Raw genomic sequence first — 14,885 nt, forward strand, 5'->3', positions numbered from 1 at the left:
AACAGCAACCAGAACATTTTTCTACTTAAAGGGTCTTGCCTCTACCTCCATCATCTGCTGGTATTTCTTACTCTCACATTTAAGTTTCTGGTCTTCTGCATCTGAACAAATTTTGCCCTTTATTCCCTGTAGTTTTTAAGATTTTGCTAAATAATTTAAAGGCTTATAAAATGAGCTTTTTGCTTTTAAAAATCCTTTCATAGTAAGCCAAAAATATGCAGGAGCTTTCAATTTTTTTTCCTTCAAGAGGCTTTAAGTCCCTCAGGTCTTTCCACTTTGCTTTTGCTGTGAATCTGTATTTTAAAATACCAGAAAAAAAAACCCAGCATATTCCTTTTTGGGAACAGACATTTTGGTTCAATTAAAAAAAAAAAAAATTATTAAAAAAAAAAAGTTCAAAGTTCCCAACAGCCAGGAAAGACAGAAATTTTCCTTTTCTCGGCTTGCATTTTAATTGGTATAAAATGCCCTCTATCTCCAAAGAATCCAGATTTTCTTAATTTTACATGACAAAAAGTAAATACCAGGAACTTATACCCTTCTGCCCTGTGATTAATATATTTTCTCTGTTCTCTGAAAAAGTAACTTAAGAGAAATGATAACATGAAAAGTTAGGGATTGCTAGATTATAATCTATAACCATAAACTGTATTAAAGCTTGTTAGGAGATGGGAAGATGGAGGCATCTGTCAGGTCTGAAGAAATAAATGTCCTATCAGGGGAGCTTTGCAAGTGAAGTGGGTGTGAACCGCTTATCACTGCTTCTTGATACTTGTTCTATCCTTAGTTGTCCACTGGCACTTAGGCTTCTCTCCTTTGCCTCTGTGGATGCTGTTTCTTAGTCCTGCTGGCAAAAATTGGCAAGGGGACATTGCCATTTCCAAAACCTAAAGCTGAGACCCTGATGGGGGAAGGGTCATTCCTCCTCTGCCATACACTACAAAGAAATTTCCAAGAACATCAGATCACAAGACTCAAATGAAGAAAAGTGAAACATAACAGGATCCAGATTCAGGCACAACACTCGTCTATACTATTCAGAAAGCCTTTTATTTACATCTGGAAACGGCAGTAAGTTTTTGCTTAGACCTTCTAAGGATAAAAACGTTTACCCATTCATGTCAGACAAGTATGTCTAAAGGATTAGTTGGGAATTCAGGCAAAAACATTGAGCACTTACCCAGTACAGATGAGAGCTAACACTAACCATTAGTGTAGGCACAGATTGTCCCAATATATAATATATCCACCTTATTTAGGTTCATGAAGCATGCTATGGTCCAGAGTTTAGAAAACAATTATTTCACAAGTGCAAAAATGCTAACTTGATGGCTGTCAGGCAACATGCTACTTTATTAGAATATAAGCAAGAAGTAAATTGGGTGCATTCATTGCAAACCACTTCTTGTCTACAGGACAACCCAAAGGGAATGAATACTCACTGGCATAATGTGGCACGTTAGGGGCCGTGTGGAAAAGTTTATGGATTCCATGCCCACAGTAGCTCCGAACCACTGAAAATCCATTTGCTTGAGCGTGTTTCTGAATAATGTTTCCCAGTTCTCTGTACCGAACACCAGGTTTTACTGCAAAATTAAGGAGATACAAATGGAAATTTATAGAGCTTGCTTTCAACATAACTAACCAAACACCATTCAGGCTAATATCTCTGTAGCACTCATCGCCTGTATGGCCATCTGTTCTAGTATACAACTTCTTATGATCACTTAATCCACCAAGTATATAAGTGAGTGCACTAACATGAGAGGGGGAGGAAACAGTCTCATATAAAAAAGAAAAAGAGAGAGAAAGAAGAAAACTTCTTCACAAGAACACTACTTCCTTCCTTCCACGGAAGTAAGTGCTCATATATTAAAAGGATGTTGAAGTTTGAAGTTAAAGACAACAAAAGACTTTCAAAGTACTGGGTAACTTCTCATACCTAGAGTTGCAGTGCTTCTTTCAATGAATGTATGAACTGTATTTTAATATACATTTATCTCTACTACTATGTGAAAAGTGCACACAAATAAACAGGAAACTGATTATATGTGAAGGACCAAGATGGGGGGGGGGGGGGGGGCGGAAAGGACAAAATGGGTATCTCTACTCTTAGACAAGATTTTTAGTGGCAATGCTACACCAAATAAGAATGTTCATATGCAGGACTAACTTTTTTGTCAATCCTTTTAGGAAGCCCTAAAAGACAGAGTTTGAAACAGATGAAAATGGTGTGAAAAATTCACTTTAAGCACTTGGACAAGGGAGTAATAATACCATAAAAGCAACAATGCCTCATCATTCACAACTCCCTGAATACATGCAGTTCCTTCAGGAGCCAGATGTTGTGTGGTTATGTGGAGCCATCTTGAGCAGAGGTCACATACATAGCTAAAACTTTATGTGAAGCAAGCCATTTAGTTCAATTCTCTGCTAATGTAAACAACTACAACTGAAATCAGTAAGCTGAGTTTACACAAAATAACAACAAATTTAGATTACTGGAATGTGCATGCTTTTCCCAAAATACAAAAAAAAAAAGACATGGTGGGGAAGAGAGGAAAAGTTAATCTGTTGGTTTTGTGCTAAGTAGTTGTGAAGTAGTACCATCTCCTTCAGGCCTGACAATACCAAGCAATTCATCTCAATGCAGCAAGGAGCCCTCTGCTTCTCTCTCTCATACAACTCTCCTAGTTAGAGCTCTGCTGGTCCAACGCCAAGAAATTAAGATGATTTAAACAGAGGAGAGGCAACCCTTTTTAACAGCCGAGACACTTGCTGCCAGAATTCCTACTAGCAGGGAATGTCTAAAACCCATTAAAACCTGTTACAGCATCTAAAAAGTTGGTAAAGAAAAAAGTTACACTGAGAATTTAAATCTCATTATAATGAACACAAAGATGAATTTCTGTCACAGTTTATACATCAAAGCCTGAATATGAAAGATAAGAGACAGCACATATAACATTTGCTATAAAGTACAGGAGCAAAGATAAACATTATTCTGATTTAGCTCTGAAAAACAAAGTGGTCATTTCAGAATAGTAATCCCACATAAATAGGTAATCTATATTCTTCACAGCTCAACTCTGCAGTATTTTCTTAATCACACAAAGGATACACAAGACATCGTTCATATGGATTTTTGTCTTTTCAGCTTGGTTAGCTGTCTCCAAATTATTAACCAAAGTAAGTTCATTATAATTTTTTTTTCCCATTTACTTTTGATTCAATGCAAGGTTAAAGCCTTCATATATAGCACCTTAAACTTCAGTCTTTAGAGGCCATGAAGTGAGTAAATTTTATTTGGGATTTTAAGAAGCTGCAGGGTATAATAGATACAGACAATACAAGTATTTCCAGGGACTTGGGCGATTTTTGTTTTGTCTTCTCTGTCTAAGAGAATTAAGTATATTCCTTTGTGAATGAAGTTGAACATGACATTCTCTAGCTACCTCTCTATCTCATTGTATGTCTCAATAAAGCTGTCCTGAATTATATTTAAGCAACATAATTAAAAGTTCTGTGGGTACTGAAGGATATGGATCTGTCTTCTCTGGCACACTGCCACAGTTGAAAAATCAGGAGCTCATAATTAGATTTATGAAATAACCATCAAGTTTGGCGGGGTAAAGAGATATGTTTAAGCGTTCAAACAGTTTTACCTTATCGGTTCATTGTGCAACACCATACAAATTATAAAAGTAGGAAGCCATGATTTGGTTTTCCAAAACACACTTTGTTCTTCACATTCTCTAAACTACTCAGATCAAGGATGCCTTATTCATCTAACTAATAGTCCGAAAAGGCTGTTTCCATGTAAATATATTCATATGTGGATCAGCTCATCATCAATTACATTTTCCTTGTCAACCCACATTTCAAATAAAAGTTGCAACCACCACCCACAGAACTGTGCCATTTGAAGAATCACTGTATTATACAATATACATCATCTGCTGGTGACACACACTAACGCTTCTGTGTTCTACAACAGAAGTCACTCCTGGGTAATAGCAAGTATGAGCACTCACGTTTGAGAACCAAAACCATAATGCTTCAGGTACTAGCCAAAGGGTTTACCTGCATCAATGGCTTGCATTAGGCACTCATAAGTTGTCTGGACAAGCCTCCTTGCACCCTCATCAACTTCTCCAACATAAAATGTCTCATTCAGATCTCCATGGTAGCCATTACGATAAACAGTAATATCCACTGCAAAGAATACCAGACATATTGTAGTATTAGCACTGTATTTCTCAATTCTTGTCTCTTAATTCGTGAAAGGACAACAAACACGTGAAAATGTAGTATTGTAATTGTGAAGTTATAAGATTACTTTGGAAGAATTCCGGACGTGAACTCTTCCAGCAGAATCAATTCTCTCATGCTGATCCTGTAGATTCTATAGAATTAATTAATAAGATAGTGTTTCACTGGCCAACAGTTTGATTTAATTAAAAAAAAAAAAAAAAAAAAAAGGAAGAGGAAAAAACCCCACACCAAAGCAAGACAGACACAGCAAGCTTATGATTGGTTTTCTAGGTAAATATAAAAACAGGAAAGAGAAGTTCTTTGCTCCATGGTGATTTGCCTGGTTAAAATATTTTCTTAGAATTAATTCCAGCACTAATACGGGGAAATTAAATTTAAAAAGGTATGTAATCATGTTTCAACCCATATTTTAACTTCAGTCATTTCTATGCATGTTTAGAACAGTAAGTCACACCTTTGCAAAAACTGTAATGCCAAAACCCGTTGATTCCAGCCAAAAAGGTAACATCTGTTGAACATTAAATATACAGCAACTTTCCAATAGTATTACTGACTAAGAAAAATACACCAAATAAGTTAAAACTTTTTCTTTTTTCTTTCAAATTTAAGAATTTAAACGTTCAGTATCAGGCAAAGAGCAAGAATGAGAAGGGCATGCTTAAAGAACCAAGGTTATTGGAACAGATAATAAGAGTTTAGAATTTTGTTGCAGTAAAACTCATTTGCTTTGTGTTTAAAGTTGGTTGTAAACTAAAAGTGATACAACTCATTCTTGAAAAATAGCTTAACTCATTCCAAAAAAAAGATATGCTTTTTTGGATTAGGAGCATCCATACAAGATGCTTGTTGAAAATAGTCTTTTTACAAAACATGGGAACAGGCCTACCAGTTTAGACATAGCTGTCATCTATTCTAGTATCCTGTCTCTCATGGCAGACGCATAAAAAATTAAAACCTGCCATCATATAGTCATTATATATAGTAAATACATGCAAAATATTCTAGATTTGCATATCAAGTTGACTTCCTGTGGTAGAATCAGTACTTTTGTGTTTAACAGACTTTGTCAGCAGTCTGGTAGGTCTAATAGCTGGAGAGTACCAAAACTGCTAGAATAGTTATTGAACTGATGTTCATGAAAAAATCCACAAACAGACCTCCTCACAGGTAAATAGCCATGAAGGAAATTGTACTAAGCAATAATACTTTAGGAATATGGTATATGAGCCACTTAGAGAGACCAGTACAATGTTGATAGGAAAACATGGGGGAAAAAAAACCATTGGTGTCAGCAGTAAATCTGTACTGCTGGCAGACATTTAAGAATGAAATTAACACCGCACAAAAACAATACTGCCTGTTGTGGATGCATGCATGTGCAGGGTTATACTATAGTCACTGCATGATTCCATGGGACTACTGGAACATTTTGACCAGTGTATGTATCTAGTAACATAACAACAGGACTGTATAGAAACCAGCACCCTGGTACCTTACCCAGATAAATTTCTTGTGAACTGTGTATCAGAGCTCCTTAGCACAGTGTCCAGACTACTTGCTACAAAGAGGCTATCTCTACAGGCCATGTGATTACAAGACTTTCTCTTGACGCTGCCAGATTTGGCCAGAACATCTCACTTTGCAAAGTGATCAGCTTTGTTTAAGAATCTGCTCCCAGGGAACATTGTGGTAACAAAACATTATGATGACCTGCTCGGAGCAGGGGGTTGGACTAGACATCACCTGCCAGTACCTTCTGGATGATGTTTTCCTGTCATTCTAAAACCCTGTTTTGGACTCTGACATGGCCACCTTTTGCTTCCAGCAGGCTAAAAAGTTTAAGTAAAGAGAAAGATGGGCACTTTCCTCTATTGTTCACTGGGCACATTCCCTCCAAAGTACTTTTTCTATCTCCTCCTTTGTACCCTGTTTTGTTCCTTCTTTTAAAGAGGCTTTTGAGCCACTACCTTACCAAAAGGAAGCCTACAAGACTTGGAAGCCTTTTGAGCCCATGGGGAATCCATGTTCAATCCACAAAATGTGGACCATTTTGTAACAAGACCTACTCAGCCTCAAAAGAGTAAACTAGTTCTTCCTCATGAAATCAAAGCAGAAGGCTCAAAGCTTGGGCAGGTGCAGTCAGGGCAGGGATGTGAACAAAGTATGACTAAACCCTCTTATAAAACGTGTTTTCTAGTGCTGAGGTACTTGGCATGCAAATAGTGAAGAGGTAAGGCACCATGTAGATGAAGCCAACCTAGTAAGCTCAACTGGGCTTCTTAGTTTGGACTCCAGCAATGCCAGAAAAGCTGGAAATGGTAGAGTTGTGCAAAGGCATCATCTTTGAAATTAAGATAAAGGAGCTTTGGCCAAATGGTTACATGTACGCTACAGCTCAGAGCTGTCAGCCAGACCAAACCTGACCTAGAACGGGGCAGCAATCATGAGGCTTGTTCTCAAAAGGCTGGTACCCACAGCACTGAGCTGTAGACTTAGTAGCTGTTACTGCATGTTAATGTATATCAAATATCTGACAATCTAAAAGGATTCCAACCTGCTTCTAGAGGTAGGCCAAACCTTAGGATACGCTGGGAATTTATTTACAGATAAGAGAAAAGGAAACCAATGCAATAAACAAAGGTGCAAATGTTTGTACAAAACGTATGTCATTAATTTTTACTGCCAAACCAAGAAGAAATGAATGAGCAAACAAAAAATGGTCAAGTAATTTATAAAAGTATCCCTCACCACCCAAGAAGGCATAAGCACCTCGAGTACCATGAACAAGAAGCAGCTGGTACTGTTAGGCTGCGAGATGCTCAAAAAAAGGGTATGTTTTTTAATATGTACCTATACAATGCCTCACCATTAGGATCCTTTACAGTCATCATAATCATCATGTCCATAGCAAAATCTTAAGGATCTAGAGCCATCTAATTAAGAATTCACACAGAAGTAATCCAGTTGAATAATTCAATATACATTTTATTCACTGTTTATATAGTCTGCAACAACTGGAAACTAGCCCACAAGTGGAATACTCGGGCACTATACTAATGCATAGACCAGGGTAGAAGAATTATAAAGCTCTTAAAATGGACCAAACTTTAAAATTATTTTATTAAATAAACTCATTACTTCAAGTATGTAAATAGCAGAGGTTAATTGGTAAATGAGAACAAAAGCCTCTCTTAAGAAGCTATTCCAATCACGCCTGCTAGTGAAACGTCACATTACTGCATGGTTTAACTGGATAGAAGGTAGAAATATTGAAGGCTAATTTTCATAGCACTTACCATTAACAATATCTCCCTCCTGCAATGGCCTCCTGTCAGGAATTCCATGACAGATCACTTCATTCACTGATGTACAACACGACTTAGGGAAATTATAATAATTCAGAGGGGAAGGATAGCAATTCCTCGCAATACAAGCCTATTTCAGAAAATACAATTTACACTTTACATTAGTAAGTTTTGTACAAAGAAAAAACGTATGTGCAACAGCTTTACAGTAAGAATGATAGGTTGAAAAGCAGTGGCTCTTGAAAATAAGATTCTTCAAGCATTTTTTGGCATTATGGTATTTTGTTGTGCTTTGCGTTTCTTACCAGGAAGAAAGTAAAGCTACTTTAATTTTGTTTCTACTCATTTTTATGTTCAACTACCAATGCTGAAATATTCAGGTTTAAAACAATGCATGACAATATTTATTTAGTTAAAAACCAGCCATTTTCAATGACTTTTTTTAAGCACCTGGTCTAAGACTTTAAGTATTTTTGCAAAACACACAAGCTAGACAAAATAACATTTAGCACCACTCTTTCACCCCTAGCTTTCAAATCTTAAGCTGCTTCCTTTGCACCCTAATAACCTTTTGGGGATTTTTGCAAAACTGACACATACATTTTATATATACTTACATAAACATACATATACACACTATGTGACATATTGGGCAATTGTGGAAAAATAATACTGTGTTAACTTTTTTTATTTTAAGAAATAATGCTGTTTTAAATCTGCAAAGTACCAATTAGGGATATCGGTCAGCATCAACAACCTGCCACGCAAAAGTTTCCAAAAACTGCTGAGGAGGGATAACACCATTTTAACTACTAGCTGTTCATATTAGACATTATACATAAGGAAATAATTTAGTGTTTAATGCAGTTCAACAGAAACCTCCAGCCTAATCAAACCAGAGTAAGTTCCTTACAATCTTTGTTCATCAGCTGCAAATGCAGATTATAAAACCAGCAACCAGAAAGCTTTCTAACAAACTTAACTATATCAAAACCGTTGCCTTCCCCACAGTGCACACAAGTATCCTCAATTATCAGTTTACTTGCCTTATAGAGAAGACAGCAAAGAAAAATAAAAATTACACAATTCAAGTATCTAGGAACAGTTAAGCCAGGAAAATACTTGAACATGTATTTCAAATACTTCGCTGGATTGTGGCTTTAGTTTGCCTGACTGCATCAAACATCTTGTTTCAATTCTCTCTCAGGCTCCTCAGTTCCGATTCCCAATCATAAATAATTAAACTTTCTCCTCTGTACATCTTAACCAACAACACAGAGCACAAAAAGTCCATGGCCTACATATGATGTTCTTTATATAATGGTATCTGTGGAGCAAAAAGGGTTTAGAAAAAAGAAAATTACATGATGTTAACTGAGAAAACAGGTGAAGAAACTTAGAAAGGCCCAGGAGTTCCTAACTCATTTTGAATCTACCATTGCGCTGTAACATATTTCTAACATCTGCACTACCCACTAGCTTCAAACTGGGAAACAGTTCAAAATAAAGAAAGGAATTCATGCAACACAAAGAAAACCACACAACAATCATTCAAAAATAAAGAGATAGAAGAAAGCACTTATGAACACCAGAAGAACAATAAAATAACCTTACTAAATGGACAGCATGATCAATTTCTTCAGTAGTTACACCTGCTTTCACCATCATGGCAGCAACATCCAATACTTCTCTAGCAAGCTGCAAATGAAACAAAAGTACTGATTTAAAATAAGATCAGGACTACTCCCTAGAAGATTAGCAACCCATTTTCTATAGCAACACCGAGATTGCTAGGAAAGCTGGGTGTACTTGGGCTCTAGAAACACTTCGATATGTCCACAGGTTATATTACTAAGCCACCTCTGTGACATTTGAAAATACCCCAATTAAGATTTGGACCACAGTTTCCTTGAATATCATAAACTTAAATCAGACTACTTAAATACATTTCAAAGTTTGACTTTATGCACAAGGAAGTGATTACAGTTGAACAGCTCTTTTCCAAAAACTGTTAGGGCTGAGGCTCTGTTTTGCTTTTGCTTTTTAGTTTTTATTTAGTACTAACTCTAGGAGAGGAAAAAGTTCCGTTCTCATTTATGCAGTATAAAATACATTCTTAAGAGCAACAATGTTTCAGCCACAAGTTATCTCACTAGTAACAACAAAGCCAGAAAACAGATAAAAGTCCTCTTTCTGCTTGCAAAATAGTTTACTGTGAATTGGGAGTCACAAGAAGAGAAAAAACAAGAAAATATCAAATTTCCTAAACTATTTTTCAGTGCTCAAAAGTGGTTTGAAAGTTTGTACTCTCAAATGTGCTCTCACAAACTGGTAAAATCACTATAGATTTTTAAAGAATCAAGGCACTTTGTAACAAAGACCAAAATGCCCTTACCCTACACACTACTCGCATCCCGTCTATATCCTCAGATGAGAGTATTTTTATTTGAGAGGTTCCTTTTAAAGCCTGTTCTGATTCAGACATTCCTGAAAAGAAAAAAGGGGGAGGAGAAAAAAAAGAAAGAAAAAAACCATGTTATACAGAGGAGTGATTGCTACACATGTTCAATCAAGGAACTTACTTAGCTTACCAATGGCAATAAAAGTATGTACTTTCTCACCAGAGACCAAAGTAACCAACCACCAAGTCATAGCATTATCATCATTATCCAGATTAATTTGAATTCATAAGCCTTCCACAAAATCGTAATGCCTACATGTGCTCAGGATGCCTGCTCACTTACTGCATAAAACCATCATGTCTAGTTAGTCAAAACACAACCTTAAAAATCAGATTTATAGGGAAATTATTTTATTCATAGAAAAGTCTTTTTTTTCTTTTTTTTAGCTGCTTTGCAGGTAATAAATAGTAATAAATAATATTCTAAAAGAGCCACAAAGGATTATATAAGTTTGTGAATATCTCTAGTTATACTACTGCAATAATCAGCTGATGAAAACATCCTACCAAATTCTGTGGAAGCTCAGTTTTATGGTTGAATGACCCCCTAAAAGACAGTATTTGTGTTGTTTAAATATTTACATTCTGTAAAGAATAACTAAAGAACGGCTGAAGATTTAAAAAATCTTTTCTTCCCTGAACACCTTTGAAAGATAACGTATTACAAACTTTGGACTTCCAAAAAATACTTGCAACCATTATTTCTGAAAAATCAGTATGTTAATGTGGGGGAAGAAGAGGTAGAGTGAGAAGAACAGATGAAAGAAGAGGTTCCCTTCTCCAGTATCTCTTTCATGCTTTAAAGGCTTTTTCAATTAAAAGAAAAATAGAAAGCAAACATAACACTCCATAATTGTGATTTGTTTCAAATTACCTAGTGGGTGATCAGCATAATCCGGTCTCTGAATATAACTTGGCACAGGTCTTGTTGGCGTCTAAATAAATCATAGTCAAAGCTGGTTAGGTTACAAGAATACTTACTATAGTCACAAAAACAGACGCTCACGCAGCAAAATTAAATACAGTGAAATACAGCTAATTCCACTTCAAAAAAGTTGTGAAGTATGCAAACACTCCAAAACAGTTCCAATTTTCATTTCTCAAATATTCTCCTGTTACTCTTTATTGTTTTCATATTATACAACCTCTAATAGCCAACTTCACAGCTTTGTAAAAATGAAACTTTTATGTGTCAAGTAAACAAAATTGGTTTTATAATGTATTATCCCTGTTACATTGTAGTGTTTATTCTGCTACTTTCCAGACTGCAAACGCACTGGTTCCAAATACAATCTTCCTCTCTCTGGTTATTAGTGTCTATTAGCAAGATTGTTATTTCTAATCATCACCCTAGTCATTAGCACTTTTTATTATAGTTTCATTTGCATCAATCCTACAGCGGTCAGAAGACAAAAAAGCAAATGTTCAGCAATAACACTACTAAATTACTTGGCCAGTGACATATCCAAAACACCCGTTCTCCAATGACACTAACACACACACATGGGCTCAGGTTCTGCTAATCTGTTCTCCGATGAGCCTGTAACAGATGGAGAAGACTATAGAGAGGATGCCACAGGGGCAGCATTTCTAGCACAGGCCAATTAGAAAAGACACATGTAAATAAAGTGCCATTATTCCTGTAAAAACTTCAGCTTATTCCATGTACAAACTTGTACCAATTTCAAAATACAGCTATACTGAGGCCATCTTCTAAACCCACCTTTCACAGCTGAAGATGTTATTGACCTCAGTTACTCTTCACCATTCCAATGCTGGAGATTACTATAACCGCTGTTCCTTCAGCAGAGCTGTTCACCAGCTTACTCACCAGGTTATTTCAAACCATTTACATAAAATAATACAAAACCATTTATTTAAATTCTAAATTAATTTACCTGAGTTTTCCTGAAACAGACTGCTCCATTGTTGATGAGAACAGTAAACAGCTAGGAGAAGACATCATCTGAACTAGCAGCAGCTTTTTGCAGAATAAATGTCAAAATGTACAGCCAAAAGGTATGAGCTTAAGCCTGTTACTGATGCATGTTACCTCACAGGCACTTCCTTAATTTTAAATAGATCAAGTTAAATCAAAATGAACCACAATAAGGACACAGTCATACATGTCCTTGCCATCAGGTTCCGATTGTTGAAGAAGCTTTCCTCTCTCAGCTAAAACGTGGGAGGTAATCAGGTCAGGACTGGACCATTAGTTGCTACAGAATGTAGCAGCGCTGGAGTACAGAGTGGCACCTATTGCTTACCAGTGGATAGTGTGGCCTGAGTTTACCAGTATATCGATAACCAGACCAGGGATTTGTGTTAACGTCACCCTCCAGGGTCCAAGAGGAAACTTCACGCTTAGCTTTTTCATCTTCTGAAAAAGACAAAAAAAAAAAAAAAAGAAAAAAAAAATTGCAGTAGCAAAATCAGTCCTACTAAGAATAAGAACTGTGGGGTCCAGAAAGTGACTTAGAGGTACATAAGTCTAGATTTGACTCTTTCTGGCATTTTAGATACTGGTATATGAAACTGTAAGTAGCAGTTATCATGTTGTATTGCCCTTAAGTTTTCCACTTTCAAAATTCACATCCTGCCAACTCTGTCTTTATTCTACATCAAACTGGGGAATGTCAGGACAGCAGTACTGAATGCACAAATGAAGTGTAGTAACCATTTAAGTTGCTCTTCATTTGTAGTTCTGAAACATAGTTCTGTGCTTGTTTTAATTCTTGCAAAAAAGCCTATTTCTACAGAAACACTCATTATCCCTTCAATTAACACTCTTGCACTGTAGATGAATATTCCTTTTCTGTGATTTCTCTTAGCATTCAGTGACAGAAATGACCTCTGGTGGGAAGGAAGGTATCCAACTGTTAGTTTCAATATATGGAGCCTGCTGCCCCTCCAGATCTGATGGACAGAGTGCAGGTGCTGCCACTTCTGCATTTCAGGACGGGCAGTGCATGCACCTTACAAGATGGTCCCAATCTGCTGGAAGTTCCCAGCTCTCTCAACCTTGTGAAATACGTGCCTGATGAGGTCCAGTGACTGACTCCATTCACAAATAACACAGTCCTAACAGGGCAGATTGAAGGCGTTTACATAAAGGAATGAAGCAAGTAGATTGTGAGCATTATCAAAAGGAAAAATATTTACTCACAAAGAGGAGGTAAGGATTAAGAAAGAGCACAGTAGCATTGGTCTTTAACTCATAACCTGATAAGTTTGTTTTCTCTTTTTATATCTCACAAGAACGAAGAGATGGCAAAAGGTCTGCCATAGCAAGCCCTAATGCAAGCTCCTCAGAACCTCTGTGGCTGACATCTGAGCCATCTGCTCACATGACATTCAGTTTAGGTGAACCACTGAGAAATAATACTTTAAAAATCCAAAGTTTTAACAAAGCGATATTTTGGATTCCCTTGACATGCTTCAGCAGTTTGTTGCATTGAGTTCTTGAGGGCTATCAGATCCAAGCCAGCTCAGCTTGGGCTCAGCAGTTATCCAGGAAGCCAACAAGATCACAGATTTAGTGGAATCATAAAAAAATTTGCTGTCAGATAAACAAAAGCATTAGAAGACTGCACCAGAGGATTACTAGAACTACTAACAAAGACAGTTGCGTATCCGCGCAGGTACAAAGTAATAGGATACAGCATGTTAAGTGTGAACTATGAGACCCCTACACTGGGAAGGCAGAAAGAAGGAAAACATTTGTAATTGCCTGTGCTACCCCAACCTATTAACCATGCAACGTTTATCATGGAAAAAGGAGTTTTACTGGGTTTTAGGAAAGGAGGAGGTAAATTACTTGAGGTTTTGGATCTCTGCCATGCCACTTACTTTTTAATCCCACCTCCCTTTTAAGCAGGACTTGATGAAGATAGGCAGGGGGATAGGGGGGAGGAGGCAAGGGGGGGCAGAACTGGGGTCTGCTCTCTCTTTTTGTTTGGTTTTAAACTCATGGATTATTTTTACTACTCAGGTAAGGGAGAATCTACCAGTCTACTGGTATTTCTGCACCAGAGCTACTAGCTGTAACTAAGGCATACAGATGCCTTACTACGTTCTCTTACTATGTTCGACTAAACTCAGCAAAATCCTAGCTATCATACATCCTCCTATCAGCGGCTGCATCAGGGCACAAAAGCATTCTTTTTTTTTTTCCAAAGGGGTACACCCCAAATGTACAGAACAGCTGCACTCTGATTGGCTCGCTTGCATTCCAGCAAGTGCCTAATCACAAAGACTTCACAAGAACCTTTCCCAATTTACTGCCTTTTACTACATTAGACATCAAAATCCTAGAATGGAACAAGCCTGGCAATGCCTTATAATAATGGTTTATTATTCTCCTTGCCCTTTACTTCAGCATCGCCCTTTCTCTGTTCATATACCTGGCAATGTAGCTCAAGGAATACTTCATACAAACAGAAAAGGGAACAGAAACAGATTTCCGTACCACTGTCTCTGAAATTTTACATAGATCTTTAGATTACCAGGAACTGGACAAAATTTCAGATATGCAGAATCCAGTGCCAGATATCTTGGAAAAATCCATACCATTCTTAGACACAGAATCACAGAACAGCTAAGGTTGGAAGGGACCTCTGGAGGTCATCTGGTCCAACCCCCTGCTGAAGCAGGGCCACCTAAAGCTGGCTGCACAGGACAAAACAAATTCAAAACAATGTTAAAATGGATATAAAAAAAAATGTACTTACTTGCTTTCTTGTGTAGTAACTTGTGAGTGGCCCAGCTTCCCTTAAAGCATTCCTAGAATTGCAAACAATATATATACATATATACGTATGTTTTAAGTAGCATTATCCTGGACA

At 37.1% G+C, this 14,885-nt stretch overlaps 1 protein-coding gene across 2 annotated transcripts in view; it reads right to left on the reverse strand.

Moving 5' to 3' along the window:
• The window catches only part of METAP1 (methionyl aminopeptidase 1), a 28,149-nt gene that overhangs the window by 2,787 nt on the left and 10,477 nt on the right, over nt 1-14,885 (reverse strand). For both annotated transcript variants that reach the window (XM_052775923.1, XM_052775914.1), the window contains exons 2-9: nt 14,772-14,823; nt 12,309-12,421; nt 10,916-10,976; nt 9,976-10,067; nt 9,195-9,278; nt 7,572-7,710; nt 4,084-4,215; nt 1,443-1,586 (exon numbers count right to left, since the gene is read on the reverse strand). In XM_052775923.1, the coding sequence (XP_052631883.1) occupies nt 1,443-1,586; nt 4,084-4,215; nt 7,572-7,710; nt 9,195-9,278; nt 9,976-10,067; nt 10,916-10,976; nt 12,309-12,421; nt 14,772-14,823 (817 nt within the window). The remainder of the gene's footprint in view (nt 1-1,442; nt 1,587-4,083; nt 4,216-7,571; nt 7,711-9,194; nt 9,279-9,975; nt 10,068-10,915; nt 10,977-12,308; nt 12,422-14,771; nt 14,824-14,885) is intronic.

Source organism: Harpia harpyja, chromosome 2, assembly GCF_026419915.1.
Source record: "Harpia harpyja isolate bHarHar1 chromosome 2, bHarHar1 primary haplotype, whole genome shotgun sequence".
In the NCBI taxonomy this organism is placed as follows: domain Eukaryota; kingdom Metazoa; phylum Chordata; class Aves; order Accipitriformes; family Accipitridae; genus Harpia; species Harpia harpyja.